This window comes from Haemaphysalis longicornis, unplaced genomic scaffold (genome assembly GCF_048455015.1).
Source record: "Haemaphysalis longicornis isolate Haplotype H1 unplaced genomic scaffold, Haemaphysalis longicornis Haplotype H1 scaffold_5, whole genome shotgun sequence".
Lineage (NCBI taxonomy): Eukaryota > Metazoa > Arthropoda > Arachnida > Ixodida > Ixodidae > Haemaphysalis > Haemaphysalis longicornis.
The window spans coordinates 28,125,930-28,151,174 of NW_027526385.1; the positions used below are offsets into that span (position 1 = coordinate 28,125,930).

The 25,245-nt window shown below is 45.3% G+C and overlaps 1 protein-coding gene across 1 annotated transcript in view; it reads right to left on the bottom strand.

Moving 5' to 3' along the window:
- The window catches only part of LOC144138000 (fatty acid synthase-like), an 87,254-nt gene extending 64,254 nt beyond the window's left edge, over nt 1-23,000 (bottom strand). The window contains exons 1-5 of the mRNA XM_077670031.1: nt 22,803-23,000; nt 22,354-22,492; nt 10,946-11,269; nt 6,159-6,359; nt 113-235 (exon numbers count right to left, since the gene is read on the bottom strand). Coding sequence (XP_077526157.1) covers nt 113-235; nt 6,159-6,359; nt 10,946-11,269; nt 22,354-22,486 — 781 coding nt within the window. The 5' untranslated portion in view covers nt 22,487-22,492; nt 22,803-23,000. The remainder of the gene's footprint in view (nt 1-112; nt 236-6,158; nt 6,360-10,945; nt 11,270-22,353; nt 22,493-22,802) is intronic.
- Nucleotides 23,001-25,245: the final 2,245 nt, after the last annotated feature.

The window sequence follows — 25,245 nt, forward strand, 5'->3', positions numbered from 1 at the left end:
CAGTTGCTTCGCACAAAGTACTGTAAGACGCTGCTGGGACTAGAGATAACCGTAAACGTATTGTGCAATTTTTTAAAGACGTCAAATAGCACACAATGAAATGAAACCTGACCTTCTGTCTTGTAGCCGTCCGTGTTGCTCTTGACGTTTATGACCTTGGCGTATATTCGACGAGCATCCGAAAGCCGTTGAAGGAAGAACACGCCCACAGTCTCACTGCGCGCGTAGCCATCCGCTGCGCACGAAAACGTATCGTTACACCCTATCAATGGATGTATCCTGTTATAAACCCTATACAGTAACCTGGGGCGCTATTCCAGAAGGCCGGAGATGGCTCGCTCTCGAGTTTACAGCTGCTCGAGTTAACAAAGTATTGATAGTACAGCATCGGATAAACCTCAAACGACGCCGCCGCAATCGCGCGGAACACGCTTGGAACTATCAGCGCGTCCAGTTGAGGCCGCTCACGTTGAAAAAGCTCGGCTCGTGCGAACATCCGCGTGCAGCGTCATCTAGAACTGAGCTGCAATATGCACTCCGTTGCGTGAAGTAGATTACCGAGCTATTCTTTTTAAAACTCCGGCCTGGCCCCCGCCTTCTTTTAAAGCTCCGCCCTCTAAAAGCGGCGCGGGGTGGCTCCAGTTTTGTCGGTGTTCTGTCCTTCCACTAAAATCTGTTTGCTATGTGGTTTGAGGGTGGCTCCAGTGCACCTCAGCACAAGCCCAAAAGTAAGCGAGGAAGTTCACTGTAGCGAAAGGAACGCACCCTTCTCCCGAGTGTCAAACGTGGCCAGCTTTGTTTACGTGCGGACGGCGGGCGTCAGACATCGCCCCAGTTTAGCGTGTCATGAGCGTCTTTCAACATTTTAGGAGTGAGTTTTGGACGTTTAAGTTGTGTCATCTGTCGTGGATTGTGTTTTTGCTGTGTTTTTGTACGACAGACGTGGGAAAATATTGTCTTGGCCACTCCTATCCTCGGGACAAGAGCGAATTCTTCGTTCGGACCGAACCCCCCAACGACTGTGTCAGCATTTGACTGACGGAGGCCTTGGGACTCCATTCGTTCAATGTTTTCTGCTTAGCTTTGTGACCGGAGCATCAAATTCAAGTGACTTCGGGGCTGCGAAGCCCCCCCACCGGGGACGTGCACGCCATGGCAGCCATGGTTGGGTGGGGCTTCAATCGCTTCGCCGCGCCCACGAATCAGCTGGGTGTGCGTGATTGACACGAGAACTCGGAGGAAACTTGATATAGATGTTGCACGGCCGAGGGCAACTCATGACGCTCGTGTCGGTGGTTGCTGCAGCGTGGTTCAGTGTTCACTGTCGCCGTAGCAGGCATATAGCTATCTCGACAGTTTTTTCTTTAGCGAAGGAGGAATTCTAAGCGCTTTTTCGTCTTTAGAAAGTACTATGCATTGCCTGTGCAGCCACCTGGCGCCCCAACCCCTTTGCGACTACTTTGGGGGGCTTTTCCTCCATGCATGCCGAAGACCAAGTTGTGTGCGCTGCGGTCTTACGGGACGGACAACTTCCACGGTAGCGTTGGTAGCGACCGCACTAGCGACCGCCCGCAGTCGACAGTGAGCCGGTGTGTGCGCAATAGGATTACTGCAGGCATGTTTTTCACCCTTTTTAGTTGCTTCGTCGGACGTTGCTTCCGCAGGTTCTTCAATGCGTTCACCCGTCTGCAGCCGGAGTGTACGCTTCAGACGCGGCTGCTCGATGAAAAGGAGGTTCCATCGAGTGGCCGTGCTTCAGTTATTGTCTGCTAGCAAAACTTTCCAATCTGGCGCTGCATGACCGTGCGCTTCATTTGTCATCAGCGCGGCAGACGGTTTTTCTTGAGGCGTTGCGAAAACTTTACTCTCAGGATAGTATGTAATCAACGGCGTGTGTCTATTAGCGGAAGCAATCTTTACTCATTTAAAAGGGTTTTTTCCAGTGTCTTTGTCGTCTGGCAGGACGCGGAGCATGCAAAGTTTGTGAAGGGAAGTGTTGAGACGGAAAGAAACAGCGTGACACAAGGAGGAGGGTGAAGGTGGATAGTGCGTAAAAAACAACGACTGTAGAAAGCTTCGTCGAACAAGAGCTGTAAAGAGCAAAGTGAAATACAGCAAAACAAATTGTTGTTGCTATGGTTGTTGCTATGACCTATTGGGTTACTGGCACGCAATTGGGAGCGCTCAGGAGCGAATAGGCTCGGTTTTTTTACAATTCACGAAACTGTGAATTGGGAACTGTGAAATTGTGAATTGGGAACTGTGAACCACAGAGCCTGTGGTTTTGGCATTCCTTTCTTCGTCCGGTCGTTTGCGCTCTTTTTATTAGTCTAATAATGTACCAACTGGCCCGTCAGCATACCCTTCTGTGAATTGTAAAAGTGAAAGCTGAAGAATAATCCGTGCTTCGTGACACGTGAACGTGATGGCACTTGAGAAGGCCAGGCGCACACCAGCCGTGCAGAACCCCGATTATAGGGAGGCAGTGGTGTGGGTCAATCTTCTTGCTGACGAGTTCTCTACGAAATGAAAGAGACGCCACTGACAAAACACGGTATAGCAGAAAAGAATCCGATCGAAGTAATTCCAAACTTCATGCCAAAAGACGAAGAAATAAACGCGAGGAAAAATGCGCAAGTGCAATGTATTAGTTACGAATCATCGCAAGTACAGTTATGAGTTGTTAATAAGTATCGCAAGTTCAAATGCATCCGTTTTTATTAACCTATCACCCAGCTTTTGTCTTAAAATCACGCAACCATACCTAAATGGACGTAGGGACTTTCGTATGTGAAAGCGGATGAAGGGTTTTGATTACACCGAGCAGCAATTACTTTGAACGTGGCGCATTTCCATCACCCGCTTTCTTTTTTTGGCAGTAGACTTTAGTCACGTGAGAACATTGTCTGCCGCACAGGGCAGAAATGCGCAGAAACTGCTCCTTAGAACTGCAAATTTCAAACAAAAAGCTAATAAGAATGCCTAAAATAAAAAAATAAGTGATCATTATAGTGAAATACAAATTAATAAAATAAAAAAGGATAAAGTAATGTAGTTAGATTTACTTGCCCCCAGTAGCCACCAGTGCAGCAGTGGAGCGAGAGAACGCAGTGAAAGATGCGCCACGCCCTTATCTCGCCTCCTTGGAGCGCCTGCCCTGTACCGCTTACATCACCCCAATAATAAGCAAATACTATGAATTGCAATTTTAAAGCGCTTTAACTCCGCCTCCAAATACTATCATTACGTTACGTGGACGTCGCTAGAGCTCGTGTTTCCCGAGTTCCGCTCAATTTCGGGCCGTCTGGAATAGCACCCCGATTCAACTAACAATCCCGAAAATGATAACCGAGGCCAGAACATTTCTGGATGCACCCAAAATGATCAAGACCATGTATAAATGAACCCATTTGAAAGTGAAAATGTCTGAATTACCTCCCAAGTGAAAGCAATAGGGAATGTCGCGCTGTGACAGTAATTACGTGAAACCATCCCGCACATGACGACGCATCAATTTCCAATTTCCCAGCTGTAGCCTAGCACGGAGAGCAATCGGCGTTCTATTAAAATCAATACAAACGCTTACGCAGAGGCCGGCCCCACACTGTTGGAGCATTTAGGGGTGTTTTCCCTCTGCTCTAAACGCAGGTTTCCTGAATGCCGCAAGCGGCTTTCCTAAAAGGCGTTTGTCACCACAAGTTCGAAAAACTGACCAGGATTAAAACAACTACCACTTCGCTCATGCGCAGCGCAATTTCAAAGCGAAATTCACCACTTTTGCCTCATCGTATATTCTCCTTGAAATAGGCACCTTGTGCTGGCACTTTAATCACGCATTGAGAGATGAGCGCGCTGCTTCTGCTGTGTTCAGAGCAGCCTAATAATACAAATAGTAGAAGCTTTGCCTTTGACAGTCCTCGTCGACTGCTCACTACAACCAATTGTGAGCCAATTAGTACTTCAGTAACCTTTCCTTGAACATAAATGCTGCCAGCGAACCATTTTATATGCGGTGTATATTTTAGTCGTGCCGATAAGAGGTTTCAGAAGCTTTTTGGCACACTTTCGTTGTCTGCGAGGCTCCGCAGCTCAGGCACCTTGCACTTAAGAAGGCACACAGAAAGCAAAGATTCCCCCATTTCGCGCTTTACGCAAGCACAACATGATATTGTCACGCAAGCAAATGTGATGGGAATTTTCACTACTAAATGATTTTTGATGGAGTTAACGTGTTCTCCAAAGTAAACTAGATAACCCGGTCAAAACATTTGTCAAACAGAAGGGCATGAAGCAACAGATACGGCTGGTATTTGTAATTCAGCGCAGTCCTATTGAGAAACGCTAAATCACATCACAAACGTTTCCAACGAGGCCATAATACGCCAGGGAGCTGGTGAGGTACGGTCGATGGATTCATTATTGTGTTTAACGCGCCGAAGCTATACCAGGGCTATGAGGCGCGCCGTAGTGGAGAGCTCTGGAATAATTTTGACCACCTTGGCACCTCTAACGTGTGCCAAAATCTCGACAAACAAACGTTTTGGCTTTTCGCCTCACCAGAAAAGTGGCCACCGCCGCCGGGACCAAGCCCGCGTCCTTGGGCTCAGTAGCACAACGCTTTCGCCACTGAACCTATGAGGTGACAAGTAAGATACAATCATTCTCTCTCAAATGAGATAGACGGTGAGGCCACACACCAATCAACTCTTGAATTATTATATCTCACAAAAAATAAACAAAACAGAAATTCAACGCACTTCGCTACAGTACCATGTCCTCGTGTTACTACCTGTATAGCCGGTATTCACTGGCGAGGCGCGCATGCAGGCGACCATGTGAGTACGGCGTCACTGGTTACGTCATGCTCCGTGGGATGGCGGTACTTGTCCGTGCTAAGCAAATGATTTGTGTTGGTCTTTCCAAACTCTACCCCACAGAACGCAAAGTAATGCATCGGGTCCAATGTGATTGCAACTAATAACAACTCTGTTTACACGATCGCGTTGCGAATCGGGTTGAAACGGAGCAGACGACGCACGCCGGTGTTTTTTTCCTTCAGTGTAGGGGCGCAGTGGCACAAGCCGCGCCATGTCCGTGTCGCATCAGCCATGTCCGAGGCCGTTTCCAGTGTTACCAAGCGAAGAAAACGACAGCTAATCTTTTCAATGAATACCACCTATAAGCAAACGACACATTTAATTCTGCAGGACCTTTAGCCCACGAGTACCGATTTCGCGTGTGTAGAAAATCATTCACAGCATGAAGTCTCCCGCACTTTCTCGGTCATGCCTCGCGTGCACGGCAGAGGGCATGCCCCACGCTGGATGAGACGTCACGACGTTAGGCCTAATGTTACGCCTTGATGGCTAACTTCGCCAACCGGTGCTTGCAAGGCCACGTACAACCGGTACAACGTTCCCAGTCGTGTTGTAAGTCTCAGCTTGACTGATACCTACATTTAAGCCTATCATTGCGTTTTAGGGCTACCCTCCACGTTCTGACATTTAAAGCGTTAACCGATTTCTTTCAGAAAAGAATTTATTGTGCGCACCGTCATCGGAACTGTGGGTGCCAGTGTACGACCTAACACCTCACAGTGAAATTTTATACCAAGCTGAAGCGCTCCTGTTCATAGCAGTCATTCGCTACTGTGATTCCAACGAAGTGATGCATGCTCATACAGTCGCACATACTCGCCTCGGTGTATTGCAGAACGCTGTCTAAGCGGCAGTCGACGCCGCCTTAGCGCGGGTTGCTACAGACGATACAGATGCATGCGCCGAACATTTATGAATCAACCCATCGAATTTTTACAGACCAACCACTCTAAGGGTGGGCCACAACAACTCTGCGCCAATAATCTAACTCAGCAAACCGGACTCTCAAACCTCGAGATCTATTTTTCGCACAAAGAATAACACGCAGCCGCAACACGGTATGTACGACGCTGAATTAGTGCGAACGCATGCTATTTTCGCACGCTGTGTCGCGTTAGAGCAGAGAAACGTCTCTAATTTTTTGGCGGAAACACAATCCACGAAGCTTGTAAAAGGCCATCGCAAAATGAAAGCGATGCCATGTTTCTCTTCGCCAATATGCCCATGCCCGAACAACTACCAGGGAAACCCAGCCTGTATCTGCTATGGGCGTAGGCTCACCTTTAGCATCGAAGACCTTGCACGCCCCATCGGCTGACAGTATTCCCAGACGCTTGTAGTTTAGCGTAATGTTGGGATTCAGAGTGAGGTTACTTCCACCAACAATGGCCGCATCGCAGAGTCCCGAACGGAGGGAAAGCATAGCTTCGTGTAGTGCAGTAAAGGTAGATGAGCACGCCGTGTCAACCGACATGCAAGGACCTGCATTGTGCGAAGGAAAAACGAACAGAAAACACTGACTAGCAACTCAAAAGCGTGATTGCCGCCATTGAACAATTACTGAACGCCAAACACATACCCAGATTTCTCGCTCAAACTTTTAACCTATCAGGAACCTAGTAAAACGACTCCAGGAAAGTGATATTTGGCATAAGGCGAGCAGTCAAAGTGATGATAAAAACGCTAAAAAATCTTTACAGGATTCCGAATATTTTATGTGTATTTCGGCCTCAAATCTTACTCCCCATGCATTTCTATGGGATAGGTTCCATGGCTAAGTAAATTAGTCGCGCAACCTGCGAGACTTCAAACTGAGCATAAAGCAAGACTTCACCCCCAATATCAGCTGCGCAAAAAAAAAACTTACATTTCGCTAAATAAGTACAGAGTAATCTCTTTTGAAAGCGGGAAAGCTGCACATGAACAAAACAAGTGAGCTGTTCTAACAAGCAGAGTTCAGCTAGGATGAAAGGATGCAGGGGCTTCACAAAAATCTTTGTCAAGCACTTTGCTAACTAAACTAGCAACAATTCTCTAAAAGCTCCGCACAAATGAAAAATATCCTGTTTTCGCGTCGTAGAAATAAACTTACTTCCTCGAATTATCCTCATGTGTACCGATGCAGGACGCTGGAGGTTTGGCACGTTTCCTTCTGTCGCACCAACTACTGTTGTTAAAGTGTGTCAAATAGGTTACCCCGTCTCTACAATGCGCTCATCGCCATCATCATCGTCGCCGTCGTCGTCAGCCTACTCAGGCCCACTCCAGTAACAAGGCCTCGCCCATTGACCTCCAACAGCTCGTGTCCTGCCCTGCTCGAGTCCACAGTTTACCCCCCGAATTTCTTTATTTCATCCCTCCATCGGGTTAATGGTCTTCCTCTTCATCTAGACCCATCTCTTGGAATCCACTCTGATACCCTAATTGTCCACCGGTTGTCGGTTCGTCTGACTACATGGCCAGCCCAAGTCCATTTCTTTTTCTTTATTTGAACTATGACATCGTGAACTGTAGTTTGTTCTCTGATCCAGGTCACTCATTTCCTGTACGTGGGTGTTATTCCTAATAATATTCGTTCCATCCCCCGCTCAGCCAACCTAAGTTTGCTTTGTAGTTTACTAAGGTGCGAAGTTTCAGCTCCGTATGTCATCACCGGAAGTATACACTGGTTGTACATTTCTCTTGTGAGTGGCAGAGGTCGCTTACTTCTCCTTGTTTGGGAGTGCTTGCCGAGTGCTCTCCAAGCCACACCTATTTCGCGCCCGATTTCTCTCTCGTAGTTGGGGTCAGCACGAACCATCTCTCCGCGGTAGTTATATTCTGTTACTTCTTCTAGCGTTTCGTTTCCTAAGCTGAAGAGGACGTTTTGGCATGCTCATTAATCATTAGTTCTGATTTAAACACATTGAATTTTAGCCCCACGGCCGTGCTTTCTATTTGTAGTTCCTCAAGGATTGTCTGCATGCGCTCTGCAGTCTCACTGAGCGACACTGTTGTCCGAAAATCTCAAATTTTATTTATTTCCACCTTAAATGGATCAAGTATTCTCTTTTTATCCTTATTCCTTGCTCGGCCTGTAACTTGCTCGGCCTGTAACTTCGGCCGAATAAAGGTCTTTTCTCTCTCTCCTTATTCCTATGTCTTCCCACCCAAGGTTTCTAAATAACCCCTCTGTACTTTTGCGAATAGTTTTGGCGGCATGGTATCTCTGTCTCACTCCCTTTCAGATCGAAAATTTATCGCTTTGCTTGTGGAGGGTTATCCTGCCCATTCATTTCCTGAAGCCGACCCGTGAGTGTTATTCCTTACACTCCCGTTATTCCTTACATAGCCCGTTTCTGACCTTAAGTTTCTTTCCGAGTATTTAGTCAGGTGCCAAATTTCAGCTTCGTATTTCATCCCCGGCAGCGTGTACTTAGTTGTAGATTCGCAGCAATTCAGACAAGTTCCTTCAGACAATCAATGCTTTCCTCGACACACCTAAGGCGGAAAGCATTAATTGTTTTCGAGCCGTGCGATTTCAGAATTTCGCAAACGCCACGGTGGGCGGTTTTCTGGAGCTATTATTGTTTTATTTTCGGTCAACCTTCGCGCAATGGGATGGAAACTACTATGTTCAAAAACAGGGAATGCGTGTCGGGTCGTGTTCGGCGCCAGTCTTGAGTAATTTGTTTTTAGCCCACCTTGACAGATGCCTCTCAGCATGCCTGGAAGGTTTTAACGGTTTGCAAATTTTTAGCTATGTTGATGAATTACTAGTTTCTATAGACGAAAGTGTTTCTGATTTCCAGCTGGCTGTTGATAAGCTTTCAGCCCTATTTCGAGACTGTTTTAAACCGCTGAATTAACACATTCCGTGGAAGGTTTTAACGTTTTACAAATTTTTAGGTATGTTGACAATTTCCTATTTTCCATAGACAACACTGTTTCTAATTTCCCGCTGGCTGTCGATAAGCTTTCAGACATATTTCGAAACTGTTTTAAACCGCTGGAATTAACACATTCCGTGGAAGGTTATAACGTTTTACAAATTTTTAGATGTGTTGACGATTGCCTAGTTTCTATAAACAAGTGTTTCTAATTCCCCGCTGGCTATCGATAAGCTTCTAGCCCTGTTTCGAAACTGTTTTAAACCGATGGAATTAACTCAATTAAGTTCCGGAGAGCAATGTGCTGCAATTCCTTGACCTCACACTGACCCTTTCGGAGCATCATGTGTGTTGGCGTACTACCCACGGGCGAACAAGCCTCTGTTACCCTACCATTCGGCTCACTTTAAACAAACCAAGAGAGGCATCGCTAGTATGTGTTTTAGAAATGCCCTTCAAAAATTGTGCCATCATGCTACGCAGTCTAGTTTAGCAAGCAATCAGAACGCCTGCTTGCCGCTGGGTACCCTGCGGGTGTCCTTGTTTCTGCAGCCTATGACACACTCAAGGACGTAAACGCTGAAACGTGCCATTCAAAGCTGATAACAAGACAGTAGCAGTGATTCCTTATTTGAATAATACGTCCCACCGTCTAGAAAAGATTGCCAGTCGAATAAATGTAAAAGTAGTTCTGTCTGCCCCTAACACAATTAACCAGCACATCAAAATGACTAATCCCTATAGGGATTGGTCATTTTGATGTGCTACTTCATTGTGTATAAAAAAGCCTGCGGTATGGGAAAACAGGATCAGACGCCCCGCCCTTTGTAGAATGTGTGGTACGGGTGGTATATGGAGTTCCGCTGTCATGCGGAAAGCAATATATCGGGCCGACCGGTCGATGTCTTAATGGCCGCTTGGGAGAGCACAGACGAAACGTTAGCAAGCACCGGGATTGTCATTTGTCTGTCCACTGCTAATACTGCGGCTGCGTGCCACTGTTTGAGTCATGCGTTGTCCGAGAGAAACATAGAGAGCAATCGGTACGAGAGATTATGGAGGCAGAAATGATTGTGAGAGCGGGGTCGACGTGTGGGAGCGTGCTGTAGTTAAGTTAACAGATAAGGGGTCGGCTTTTCTTTGCATGGCTGCAACGCGTGGGCAATGCCGGTGAGACGGCGAAAAGTGTGGATATATATCGATGTGTTTCCAATAAAAACTAGTTGAAAGTAGCACTCCGTGGTGTGTGTTCTCTTTCCTTGTCCTCGTCCGCATGCTCTACGAATATTTCTGCAATGAAACAACGTGTTGGCAGTCGACGCCCCACTCAGTCCTTGATATTCAACTCTGGGCAGAGAAAACACACCATTTGGCTAAGCTACATGGTTAGTTGTTAAAATAAAACGGTAAAAAGCCCCCTCTGTGTATTAGTAATTTTGACGTGTTCCGGAGCTGTTTAAATATCTACATCCTCACAACGTAAGCCAAAACACCGAAAAGTCAGCGGCCACTATGTGATTATACCGTCATGCATTGTATTGCTCGCACCCTCGTCTTCGGGGCCCGATACGTTGCCAATCCCTCCTCTTGACCCAGTCGTGAATAAAGTGGTTTCCTCCCTTTTCCTCTCTCTTGTGGTGCTCATCATCATCATCAGCAGCAGCAGCCTATCTACGCCCACTGCAAAGCAAAGGCCTCTCCCACAGATATCCAATTATCCCGGTCCTGTGCAAACGGCGACCAAATTATCCCTGCAAACTTCTTGATCTCATCTGGCCATCTAAATTTCTGCCGCCCGCTGCCATGCATGCCTTGTCTAGGGATTCACTCTGTTAGCCTTAATGACCAACTGTTATCGTGCCTTCGCATTACATGCCCTGTCCACACCCATTTCTTCTTCTTTTTTTACTAATATGTCCTTAACACGTGTTTGTTCCCTGGTCCACTCCGCTCTCTTCTTGTCCCTTAATGTTAAACCAATGATCTTCCGTTCCATTGCTCGCTGTGCCGTCCTCAATTTAAGTTGAACCATTTAGTGAGCCTCCGAGTTTTATTGTGAGCCTCCAAGCGTTGTTCATAGCGGAACCTTATCGGTTACTTTGTTCTATAACGTTCATAAAGCGCTATAACGAACGGCTATACACGACTAGAAAAGTGATTTCTATATGGGTTCTACCCAGTAGAAAGATTGCTCAGTACCGTGTAAGTCGAGGGCGTACGAAATAAGGTTTGAGACCATCGCGTGGCTTGTCCCCAGGGCCGCAAAGCCGTTACTGCGGCCAAGGTTCATCAAGCCCACATCGGCCGACTCGGACGAAGACACCCCAATGTACACTCCAATCCTCCGTCCGCGCAGCGTAGCCGGGTCGTATCCAGCGTCCACGATGGCCTCGTAAGACCTCTCCAGCAGCAGCCGCACCTGCGGGTCCGTCCAGTGCACGTCCGGGTGGATGTCGAAAAAGCGAACGTCGCACTTGGTCAGGTCTCGAATCTTGCCCGACCTTGAGGGCAGGCCGAGGAAACCTGCAAAATGCGCGCACGATAAGTATTTCGGAGTTTCACGATATTTTTAACAGTCAAGAACTCAAAACATATCAAGTTCAATCTTCAAAGTGCGCCAACGCTTGCCACACTCTCAGTATTGAATGAAAAATATGGGCACTACCGCGTTTAGAAGGTGGCTCTACCATGCTATAGAAATACGGCTAATGCTGAGTGCTTTTCATTATGAAACAACGTGTGTGGAAATACCACAACAAGCTGCATGGTGTCCTATAAAGCTCATTTGCACAACACATTTCTGGCGCCCCCATTTTGCATACGAAAAAAATCTTCTCTCCGGAAACAGGACTGCAAGCTAAGCTGGACCTCATCGAAAAAAAAAACATTAAAGACAGTACCACGCGTGAGAGATCCGCTGAAACAGCAGAGCTGACATCGGCACGCTGGCAGCCACCTTCCGCAAAGGCGGTATTGTGCACACCGCTACTCGCCGCAGTACGTACATACGTACTCACAGCTGACGCACAGAGCGCTGGGGGTTTATCGGTGCATATACATGTTGTGGTAGTGCGCCGCGTTCCCCGGCGCACGAGTTGAGATTGCGCACTGGACGGCCGTCAAGGCGGTGGCGCCACCTGTCGGCGCAGCGGGATATCTTCGCCTGGCGTGACGGGCATCATCAACCGACATTACGAGCCCATAAACAGCTACGGCGCTAAAACGACCTAAATCCGGTTATAACGAAAAACAAAACGAGAACACTTCTGCCACGACCTTGAAATAAACCAAAACAAAACCGTTTCATTTCACTGTGCCTCACCCGAAAAAAAATTGATTGGTCTCGGTTCTACGTTATTGTGCATCCTTCTTACAAGACGTACAATTTCGCAGGGCCTGCCTGGCAGGGCCTTGCCTTACTTCGCACCCGACACTTCCCGGCGTGGGTTTACTCTTATGAAGAGTGGATTCGCCCTACTTGCCAGGTAAAAGATACGTTGACAGCAATATGGACCGTAGACTGTGCGGCCTCCATGGCTGGGCACTATTTTTATCCTCAATGCCCTTCCCCTTCCCATTTGGCTTCGAGCCATCCCTTCCTAGTGATGGTCGTTCTTTCCTTCCTCTTCTGCAATTATCGGAACCATATTTCCAGAGGGAGGGGGTTTCTTAATTTTTTTTAGCCACGTGTGGTCTACCCATGCCGCAGACAACAGTGAACTACCCGACGCGACCGAGCGAGCCCACTTGCGATGTGGCGCGATGAGGGCGACCACTTTGATCGTGGCGTGATCTAGCGCACACTTGTGTGCGCACGTAAGCTGCGAACGAGGAGCGACAGCTGCGGGCTAAAACGAAAGGAGATGGAAAACCCCCAGCTATGGTTTTAGGCCAACTATACTTATGCCGCATTTATTCAATACAAACTTCGCTTGAAAATTGTATCAATGATATACTTCGCCTACCTTGTAACAGTTAAATCTTTCCGTCCCAATAGCTGGTGGAACGCCATTTGTAAGGGTTACACTATGAACGTTTCCATGCGTACTATTCCTTGCCAAGTACCCCCACAGCCAGGACCGAAATGCGCATGTATTTTGCGAAAGTAATACATTTAATCGTTAAAGCACCATAAATTGATATAATTGGTTAGACAACATTCTGAAAACAAAAAATAAAAGTAGGTCCAACAAAAATGGTTTTAACAATTCAATTCATCTTAACATATCTCCCCAAAACTGGATATTAAATGAAAAAGGTCCGCAAAAGACCACTCAATGTAGGATTAAAAATAAGAGAAAATGAGCGAACCGTGTAAGGCGCTGCATTTTCCACAAAAATGCAGGTTTTGACAAAGTAACATCTTTATACGTTATAACATTCTAAATGGTGGATATTGGTCGAACAAAGTTTTTTAAAACCATAAAAGAAAAAGGAACACATTTTCACAGAACTCGCCTGATAAAATCAAACATATGCATCCTACACATCTCTGCCCAAAACTGAAGAATAAACAAAAAAAGTACTAGAACGTTCAGAATACGAACAAAAATAGCAAAAATGGGCGATTTGTGTCTCTCCCTGCATTTCCATAAAAATGCCGATTTCGCGGGAGTAATACCTTAATTCTTTATAATAGCGTTAGCGGAGATATTGCTCGAACAGAATATTGTAAAACCAAAACACAGAAAATGAACACGCAACCTTTTCACCAAAATTATCGGAGAAAATTAAAAACATGCATCTTAACATCTCCGCCCCCCAAAACTGCATATTAAACAAAAAAAATTACACCATCTTCCCGTGAAGAACCCTGATGAGGATGCGAAGCCTCGTGGCGGTTCCGTGTGGTTCCATTGTGTTGCCGTTATGTTCAGTGGTCTGGTGTTTACTAGCGCCAGAGGGAATATCGCGTCCGGGTCCACACCGGCGGCAAAGGCACGCGAGTACTGTTGTGTTACGGTGAGTAGGCGGTGGTTCTCGAGGCGCCGAAACTCGTCCATCATGTTTTTGTCGATGTTGTCGTCTCTGTGGTAGAATCGGCAGTCTCCGTCGGCGTTGGTGAGGTAAAGGACGTTGGTGCACCGGCTGAGAGCAATGTAAACGCCCTCCTCTTCGCAGCTTTGTCTTCTCCTTCTTCTTCTTCGGCGGTTCCCTTACGGGAAGATGACGACGGTGGTTGAACGCGAAGCTATCTCGTGATGAATTCTTTGGTTGGATCATTATCAGAGGTGCTGCGGACGGGGCGGGTTGAGCTGCAAGGCGCATGGCGCTTCCCGCCACAGCTTTCCCACGTGAAATTCAACATCCTCCTCTAAAGTTTTCAGTTCGTCGTTTCCGTTGGCGTTCAGCTTCTCGTGCCTTCGTTGTATCAGTAGCTTCTTGACGTAATTTGAATGAGTCAAGGACATAAGGCGCTTTCGTAGCACTTGTTCCTGTCCCGGTTTCGTGTTGATTGGTTTGTACAGTCTGTGGCGATGCCGCCTATGTGATAGGCTTGCTGAGCCACCAATATCAACGAAGTCCTATTTCCGAGAAATTGTGGCATTTGTACATAGTGTGTATAATTCGCTTGACCAACCACCTGACTGGTTCCCTCTTTTGATTGATTTTAGGGTTTAACGCGCCGACGCAACGCAGGCGATGAGGCGCGCCGTAGTGGAGGGCTCCGGATTAATTTTGACCACCTGGGGATCTTTATCGTGCGCCGAAATCTCGCACACACGGGCGTTTTTGCTTTTCGCCTCCATCAGAAAAGCAGCCGCCGCGGCCGGGAATCGAACCCGCGACCTCGTGCTCAGCAGCGCAACGCCTTAGCCACTGAGCCACCGCGGCGGGTCGGTTCCCTCTTTTGAACGCTTGGTTGTGTTTGCCTGAATTTTGATGTATATATACTTCCCATAACTTCAGTGTATTCTTTTGTTTGCTGGTATTCCTCGTACTGCAACGTCTGAGCGTATTCTCCCATGTAATAAAAAAAAACGTTTTGTAGCGCAGTGGGAAGAGCACCGCGTACCTCCCTTTGCGGCCAGAGAGTCGTGCGATCGAAACCGGGCGCCGCTAACTATTTCTTTTTTTATAGTGTAGGGGGAGAGGTGCGGACAACGGGCGGACGCCGGACGTAGCCCCGAGCAAGAGATGCTTTGTGTCTAAAAGATATGCTAAATAACGAAAATACGGATGAAAATAACGCAAGTGATGGAACCGTATAACGGCCTGCGTTTGCACAACAATGCACATTTGGAAGATGAAACACCTTCAATTGTAATCGTAATAATAGTGTAAACGGAGATAATTGGTCAGACATAATTTTGAACCAAAATAAAAAAAATAATTATTTTCTACATGGTATGACCTAACAACATCAAAGCATGAGCACCCCGTAGATCCCCCCCCCCCCCCCCCCAAACCATAGAATAAAAAAATATTCCGCAAAAGGAAGTTTAGAATACAAAAACTACCGAATATGCGCCAACCGTGTAATACCCCGCATTTCCACAAAAATTCAGATTTGAGCGGAGTAACACGTTTATTCATTATATTGGCGAAAATGGAGGAAATTGGTCTTAATGATTTTCGAAAAACCAAAAGATAGGAAAACATCGAAGAAATAACATTTCACAAAAAATGTTATCCACACAAAAAACGAAGAATAACGAAAAACATCCACAGAAGAGCGTGTAAAAATACTGAAATAGCGAAAATAATAGAACTGCTTAGAGCCCTTCATCTCCACAAAACTACAGATTTGATGGAAGTAGAACATTTAATCGTTCTAATGGCGTAAACGGAGATAATTGGTAGACCATAATTTTGAAAACCAAAGAAACTAGAAAAACAACAAAAAACAATTCCACCAAAATGACCTGACAACATCTAAAATTTGCACCTTATATGTACATCTCTCCCAAAAACCGAACCATAGAAGAAAAACATCCACAAAAGAACGCTCCCATACGAAAAGAAAATAGCGAAAATGAGCGAACTGTCCAACGCCCTGCATTTTCAAAAAATGCAGATTTGATGGAATAGCAGCTTTACAGGTTATAACAGCGTAAATACAGATAATTTATCGGAAAGAAATTTCAAAACCCAAAATAAGATAAACAAAAAAGATATTTCAACTAAGGTGATGTCACATTATTACAAACACACATCTTATATATGTTCCCAGAAACCGGATATTATACGAAAAAACGAAAAAATACCAAAATTAGGTCAACCGTGTAACGCCCTGCCCTTCTACAAACATGCAGATTTTGCCTGAAACATTTAATTGTTGCAACAGCGTAAATAGAGTTAATTGGTAGGACAGAATTTTGAAAAAGTAACAAATAAAAAATATCAAAACTTTTACAGAAAACCTTCTCCCAAAATTAAATTATGTGTCTTATACATCTCCCAATAAACCACAAAACAAATGAAAGAAGTCCGCGATAAACAATCAAAATATTAATAAAATTAACGAAAGTAAGCAAACCGTGCAATGCCCTGCATTTTAATAAGAATGGAACATTTCCTGACATAACACCTTTAATTTTTATAATGGCGTAAATTCTGACAGAATTTTAAAAACCTTAGAGTGCAAAGAAACAGAGTTTTCACTGAAGTGATCTTGCAAAAAATATACACCTTGAACATCGCCCCCAAACCCCAATAAATAAACAAAAAATTCCGCAAAAAACATTCAAAAACAAATTCAAAGAATATCTAAAATGAGCTAACCACGTAACGCCCTACACTTCTACAAAAATGTAGATTCGGTGGAAGTAACACCTTTGTCTTAATAATAGCATAAATGAAGATAATTGCTCCAACACAATTTTGAAGATCCGAAAAGCAAGGAAAACAGAAAAAATAACATTTTCACAGACATATCTGACAAACTCCAAAATATGCATCTTATACATTTCCCCCTAAACCCGAAGAATAAATAAAATAGGCGTGCAACTGAACGATCAAAATGGGAATAAAAAATGGCAAACATGAGCGAACCTGTGTATTCTCTGCGTCTGACACATGGGGGTGCAGTAACAGCTTTAATTTTTGAATAGGGTAAATGGAAATAATTCGTTGGGCAAATTTTTAGAAACATAAGAAATCAGAAACATTTTCGCAAAAATGATCTGAAAAACAAAAAAAATGCATCTTAATAAATTCCCCGAAAAAACCTAAACACAACCAAGAGTCCGTACAGCAACGCTGGAAATACCAATAACAAAAGTGTGTAAACACACAAACCCTGCAGTACGCCTTGAATCTTTGGAAAAAGAAACATAATTAGCGAATAAAGGCACTTCTATAATAGTAAAAATTTGCATAATCGGCTAAAAAACTGAAAGAAACTATGAAAAAATAAAATAGTCTAATGTTTTTCGCTACTCATAGCCATATTTGGCTATAAAGAACTCAGACTCTAGAGAAGCGGCACAAGGATGCTGCGGGTTAGTAGAAACTTCTCTGAATTTCTGCCGATATTTTAGAGAAATGGACACGAAAGACGTAAATTTGTACCAAGTGTACAAAGTGTGCGGTTTTTTGGGTCTGTTTCCTCCAAAAGTCCGGAACGCAACCTTTTCAAATATTTACAGGTGACGTCTGCCCAAAACTGATGGGTGTGGGTAACACGAGGTGCAAAAGCCAATGCTGAACTCCCGTATGGATCGCTATAGAGTTAGTACGCGTGCACAAAATTCTTCGAATTCATTTTACTGAAACGTTTATGCACACTGAATAGGTGTCGCAAACTTACCCTTAATTTCCCAAGTTGGGCTCTCAACACCGACACACCCTTAAACCCTTGTCACCAATCGCCAGCATAGACCTGTTTCGGCGAGTAGGTCGAAGTGCTGTGCGTCAATTTCATTTTTTTGTTGTGCAACTCTTTGGAGACGCAAAGGGGACATTTAGGCAGCTTCGAACACCGACTGCGGGTATTTTTTTGGAGTTTTCACTCAACATTCGTTGTTGAATTCAAATTCGCGTTCTATGATACTTTTGGGTAGAAGAATAATGAAGCCTTCAGCTAGAACATTTCTGGGAGGAATGTAACCTCTACTGACGACGCAAAAATGTTCCGAAACAATGTACGCAAGGTCTGAGAGCTTCTCAAGAAAATGTGGAAGTTTTCATTTGCAAAAAAGGCAATCGGCCTAAAGTTACAGGACCATACATTTCGGTATAACTATTTGCATTAAACGGAGCAGCGGGGCGTCCGAATCAATATCTTTTTTTTTACTCTACCGAGCCCAGGCTCCCCCATATTGTTCTGCAAATGGTCTTCAAAAGTATCTATTTCTCCAAATCTTCGCGACTAAGCTGGTGAAGATCTATTAGCAAAGCTCAGAGATGCTGATGCCTCTGAAACAATGCTATTTTTATTCAGGATCAGAAACCAGAGCACCAGAAGTGTTAGAACTAGACAAATCAGTAATAACACATTTACGATTTGTAAGCTCTACTGTGGCGCTTGATTTCCACTGTCTTATCATGCGGATTGACTAGCCGGTGTTGCTACCTAATCAGCAACTGAGTCAACACGCATTTAGAGCTAATAATAGTTTTAGAATAGCGCACACAGTCGCATGCAAAGAGTTAGCGTAGGATATTTCTTTGCGTCGTTCGCACTGCGCATGCACCGTACACTATGCTGGTTTTGCGTTTAGCGGACGTAAGACGAGCGGATGCTATTTCAGAAAAATAGCGTGCGTACATGAGGCGACTTGGGTATCTCTTTGCTTACAACATGGCAGCAAGTAGCGCGACGACCCTCCACGGTTCCGCTCTGCGGTACACAGATTTTTGCCTCTGATTGACCACGTTATTGGCTTCTCTGTTTTTAAATACGTCGCATGGTTTGCAAGTCACCCTCCTTCAGCGCGCCATCGCTGTGACATCCACGACTGTCCGAACGAAGCTTTGCAGCCAGGTAGGTGACCGAAGCTGTGTGTGTGTGTTGTGCACGTGTTCGCCTCACGATTAAATGCGCTGTTGTGCTTCTTCGGGTAGACTGTGCTTACCATTCTCGGGATTATCTCAAATTTGCATCTGGTATGTGCAGTGTGCGTGCGAAAAGCCTTCTCGGCTTGCGCGCCAGAGTTAAGTGATTTGCTGTTCGACCCAGTAAACCACGACAGGTGAGTGCAGGATTTCTGACGGGTTGCAGGCAACCGATCGCCTGCTTATGAAACCGCGCTTCCGACTTGCAACGCATTCCGTGAGGTTGTGTTCATTCGAAACCTATCTCTGGATTGTTTTGAAAATGAATAAAATTTATGCAGCGAACGCGAACTTTTGGTTCAGGGCGGTGTGTGCGCTTGCACAAAGGATGTGCCACGGGGCTTCAAAGCTGACTTTATGGAGCGTACTCATGTGAGACAATATTCATATCATGTTATGGATGTTTTTTCATTCAATACAAACGGGAAAGCGCTCGTTTGCGCCCGTTTGAATGGTCGTAAAAAGTCAAGGCACTCCGGCCCTCCACTGGCAGATCAGCCGACGGGGGAGTCGTTTCGCAATCCATTCAAAAGATGGCACCCCAAGTGTCAGTGTTTGCCTGCGCTAAAAGCGTTAGCATTTAGCGCAGGCAAAGGCAGCAAACGCTGTACTAAAACACGCTAATTCCTATTGTATACTGATCCATATGGCATCCACACACTAAAAATACAAAGGGGTCCCCGAAGTGAGTTCATCAATATATTTTTTACTGCATTGTGTAGTTAAACTCATGAAATCCCTGAATGTCTAACCGAAAGACTGCTGCATTTTTGAGCTGTAACACGTTTGATGGACGCGGAAGCGCCATGTTCCTTTTTACTGGCTTCTCTGCGAACTTACACCGTGACATCAAAAATGGTTCCACTGTCTTTTGATACTAGCTTAGTGCTGAAAATTCTCTCAATGTCGTAGTCATTTATGACACATTGCTCGCTGTAGGCAGATTTAAAAGATAAAGACGCTTTCAATTTGTACTATTTCATCCTGGGCACGTAGTTCCAGCCTATATCAGCAAAAGATATTATAGGAGGTAGTAAGGAAACAGCGTATTGCAATGCTATGTTGTAAGAATGACACGTGCTGTTGGAAATTTGGAATACGACCAGCTGTCGAACAAATACTCAAAAAACACATCTCAACGCAAGCAAGAAACGGGCGACAATAAGATATCTGTGCCCGTACACCAACCCCGTGTATGTAGTCTGAAGCCTACCTTAAAGTTAAATACCCATCGATTCGCACACGCTTGGTGTGGGATATTGGATGGCGTTTCTTAGCAAGAATGTTTGCTTATTTCACCCAGTATTTCATGGGTTTGACCTTCCCTTTGTTTACAGAACCGATTGCTTTGACAAGAGGCAAAATAACCATCCCAATAAAGATGCCGCAACCATTGCACTCACGTCCCCCCGAAACTAGTCAAGCATCTATTTCAGCTCTCTCACTCTCAATGCTCGCAGCGTGTATAGAAAGTGCAAGATTATGGAGAGATGTTTCCCATTACCCTTTAGCTTCACACCATTCTCTTTTTCACTGGATGTCGCTACATCAACAAAAGCCCTTAACACCTCTGAAGACTGTTCTATTTTTTCGTCAGGTTTAGCAACGGGCATTTTCATCATCATCATAATCATGACCAGCCTATCCACGCCTACTATAGGGCACAGGCATCTCCCATCAATCTCCAATTACCCCGTACTGTGCTAGCTGGGACCAATTTATCCCCGCAAACTTGTTGATCGCATCTGCCAATCTAACTTTCTGCCGCCCCCTGCCACACTTGCCTTCTCTAGGGATATGCTTTGTTATCCTTAATGACCAACGGTTATCTTGCCTTCGCATTACATGTCCTACCCACGTACATTTCTTCTTAATTTCTACTAATATGTCCTTAAAACGCGTTTGTTCCCTGACCCATTCCGCTCTCTTCTTGTCCCTTAATGTTACACCTATCATCTTCCGTTTCATTGCTCGCTGTGTCATCCTCAATTAAAGTTAAACCTCCTAGTCAGCCCCTAAGTTTCTGCCCCGTAGGTGAGTACCGGTGAGACGCAGCTGCCGTACACCTTCTTCAGGGACAATGGCAGCCTGCCATTCGTTAGCTAAGAATGCCTGCCGAATACACTCCACCCAGTTTTTATCCTTCTAATATATCTACCGCATGGTTGGGATCCGGGGTCACAACTTGTCCTAAGTAGATATATTCGCTTACCACTTCAATTGCCTCGCCACCTATTACTTCAGTTTTCTACATATTAAATTTCAGGCCCTCGGTTCTACTCTGTTTGTCCAGTGCGGTAAGCATGCTTGGCAATTCGTCCCTCAAGTTACTTAGCAAGGCAACGTCACCAGCACATCTGAGGTAACTGTGGTATAATTCTATACCCTTCTATTCTATAATTCTATACCCTATATCTCTACCCTATAATTCTATACTCTATATAATTCTATACCCTTACTCCCACCTGTTCCCAATACAATGTTCTGAATACTTGAAAAAATGATGTGAATAACATTGGGGAGATTGTGTATTCTTGTCTCGCGCCCTTCCTTATAGGTATGTTAGTGCTCTCCTAATGGAGGACGATGGTAGGTGTGAACCCATTGTAGATATCCTCTACTATTCTTATACAATACTTGTCTACACCCTGCTTCCGTAATACCTTAATGACTGCTGAGGTTTCGACCGAGTCAAATGTTTTCTCGAAAGGGCAGCGGTGGCATAGCGGTAGAGCATCCGCCTCGCGTGCAGAAGGACCGTGGTACGAATCCAGGTGCCGCGCCATTCCCAACGAATAAACAAAGTTCTCCGCATGTTGATTGAATTTCAGAATCAGGCTTGGGGTGCGGCCTGATCTCGGCGACCATTGCCGGTATTACACTCCGTCCCCAGAGCAGGGTTGGCCCCCCTGGTGTGGTAATGGCCACAACCTGCCATGAATACGCCAAACAAAGGGCATATGACAAACGTAAACTAACTAATATTTAGTTGAGGCGCCATAAGCCCACTTTTGTTTATGAGACCTGGCAAAATTTTGCTCACTACAAATCTAAAAAACGTGAGGTTCAAGCTTTAACGCTTTACATTTACCCGGTACACCCCAGCAGCATGGTGTAAAATATTACCAATGCAAGGGTTTTCATTTCATTAGAGCCTTGCCCCAGATTTCCAAAGTTAACCTACTTGCTGATGAGCAACGCTGTTTTGTTGCATTGGCTGTGCACATCTACTGAAATCAGTCACCGTCTACCACAGCGTCCATATGGGCAGCTAGGACCGAACAAATCCTCCTCTGTCATACTGTTGGCTTCTTTGAGAACACGCGGACGCGAATGAACAAACCTGTGGTCAAAAGATGCTGACACAGCCGCCGTATTAAAGCAGTCAGAATTTCAAGAAAACCGCAGAATCACCATAATTCTATACCAAATCATAGTGACTGCCGTTGCACTCATCACCAATGTTAATCTACCTAGCTTTTTATTCCAGGTAAACACACGACTAACCTAACATAGAGAGCGGTCCTATATATAGAGTATATGCTTCTTTCGAAGCACCATTCTCTCAGGCTTTTTTCTCTGCACAGGCTAAACACGTGCTCGCTTACCACGCGGCCACCGCGACTCATCTTCAGTCACCATGTCGACGCCGCCGTAGAGGGTTTCCTTGAATTCCTTAAGGTTGTTCGCTTGAGGAAAGTTGGCCGAGAAGCCAGTGATGACGATTTCGTCCTCTACCATGATTTCCTACAGGTAGGAAGGAAAAAATAAACACGTTATTTTGGCAGCAAGGATTCTTAAAAGGCAAAGCTTCTTTTAAGGAGGAGCGTCCCTAAATGTGCGGATGCTCGCTTATTCATAGCCCGCTTCTTCTCGGGCGTGGGCGTGCGAAACTATTCACAACACGGCGAACACTCAAGAATTGCACCAATTACTGCCTCCAACGGGCAAATGCTAAAAAACCATAAACTTTGCCATAAACATCGTTTTTCTTTCGTACAATACCTCCTTCAGTGCTAGGTTCACGAAAAGCGTAAAGTATAAAAATTCCCCTTACGTGTACTAAAAACAAGGAGCACTACGGAATGGCGTTACTTCCTCCGGGTAGTTTGGACCAGGTGCCTATTGCGATACTATGTCGCAACACGTTTGTAGCTTAACCCGAGAACCGTGTTACTGTTTTGCACAAAACGATTTTCCACAAGCTGAACCGAACCGAGATTTGGGACGCGCCTGACGAACACTGCTTTATATGTGTCAGAACACTGTATAATATTACAATGCATCGCTTGGAATTCCACCCGGCTTACCGTTCGTTTTCGCGTCGTCGAATGTGGTTGGACGAGTATACTTTGCGCGTGATGCATTCCGTATGGCACGAAGTCTTTTCTCTTACTTTGTTTGGACAGTGAGTGCAATGGATCCTGTGCCTCCAGTGATTTATAGCTTCGAGTCAGTCATCGAGCAGATAATGCAAATGTGCGGTATGTTTAAAATAGAAAAACACATTCATAGAATTTCCACTGACAACGCCAGAGCAAAAACCTGACGTGACAAAATTTCCAAATGTAGTTTTAGCGCGCAGTTTTCTAGCTGCCATGTTTAAATATTTGCGAATAGGTCCAGAGCAGCTGTTATAAGCCAATATAACTGGCCGGCAACAAGCGATATTTTCTGACGTAACAATTGAAATAAGAGCCACGTCACTGTAGTCGAATCATATAGCTAGCACGAAGGACAACTACAGGTTATCATTACACCTGTGAAAAATTATGCACATGTGTTACACGTAAAACCCCTTACAGACTATACAAGTACGTATCTTCGTGTGATAGAGGTTTTAAAATGTGGCTTTTTCTAAGGTTTATCTCGACACAGAGATTAAAATGTGGCACACTAACATAAAGATTGGGGTATCCCAGGGAGCAGTCAAGGTCTTCGTATGTTCCAGTTATGATATCTTTTAAAACGTACCAGTGTAAAACAGATATGCACGCGAATTGCGCTGTCACCTGCACATGCTTCCTGTCTCGAAATAAAAATAAAGGAGGGTGAGAAATTTCGCACATATGAGTAGCATTACTTGGCTTGTAACACGTGACTTTCGGGCGTTCAGACTGCTCTTACATGCGAAGCTTTCCGGCTTAGATGGAGTTTCCTGGCGCGAAACACTACATCACCGATCTATTGCGCACACCGTAATGGACAGCCTGAGCGCAAGGTATATGAAGGCCAAACTTTTTCGAACTACTATCAAGGTGGGGTGACCCACAGATTTGAACAGTTCCTACTGCAGCGACAGCCTTGTGCTGATGAAAGGCGAAACACAAGCACGCAAACGAAACTATGAAAATTTACAAAACTCTACATCGAATGTATTGAAATGTATGAAAATTTACATCGGATTGAATTTTGCGTGACCGAATAAAAAACCAGGTCAAAAACATTATGATGCCAGATACAAGCTCAGAAAGAGGAAGCGAGACAGACAGATTAAACATACTTATTGTTTTCTAGAAGAGCCTTTAGGAGGTCTCCTGATTCCACAAGTCCACTGCACTGGTCGCGTTTTCTGCCCCATCCATGTACCTTCGCTCGGTGGCGAATAAAGCGCTTGCTCATAAGTGTGGAAGGGACAGGGCGAGTTAAGTGGCTTTGTGTTCAGCCACCAACCTTATCAAAAGTGTGCCGGTTTTCCTACAAAATCGGCACATGGGGGTATTAAGGGGGGGGGGGGGCTATGTAGTGGTATCTCTTCAGGTACACGCCGTGGTAGCTGAGTGGCTAAGGCGTTGTGCTGCTGAGCACGAAGATGCGGGTTCGATTTCCGGCCGCGGCGGGGGCTTTTCTGATCGAGGCGAACAGCAAAAAAGCCCGTGTGTACGAGATTTTGGCCTATGTTAAAGATCTCCAGGTGGTAAAAATTAATCCGAAGCCATCTACTACGGCCCGCCTCATCGGCCTGTGTTGCGCCAGTGCGTTAAACCCAACAATCTATATCTATCTATCTATCTATCTATCTATCTATCTATCCATCCATCCATCCATCCACCCATGCATGCATCCATCCGCCCGCCCGCCCGTCCGCCCGCCCGCCCGCCCGCTTGTCCGTCCGTCCGTCCGTCCGTCCGTCCGTCCGTCCGTCCGTCCGTCCATCCATCCACCCATCCAACCACCCATCCGTCCGTCCGTCCACCCATCCACCAATCCACCCACCCATCGAACCACCCACCCATCCACCTATCTATCTATCTATCTATCTATCTATCTATCTATCTATCTATCTATCTATCTATCTATCTATCTATCTATCTATCTATCTATCTATCTATCTATCTCTTCGGTGCCGGTAACTTTTATCTTTTAAGGCGTGAAGTGTTTAGGTCCCGGCCCTTGGCGCACACACGCAAGCACACACCTTTATTTGGAACCCTACTTTGTTCAAAAATTGTGTTTATTAGGGATAGTTAAATAAATCTCAACGAATTTCTGAGTGATCA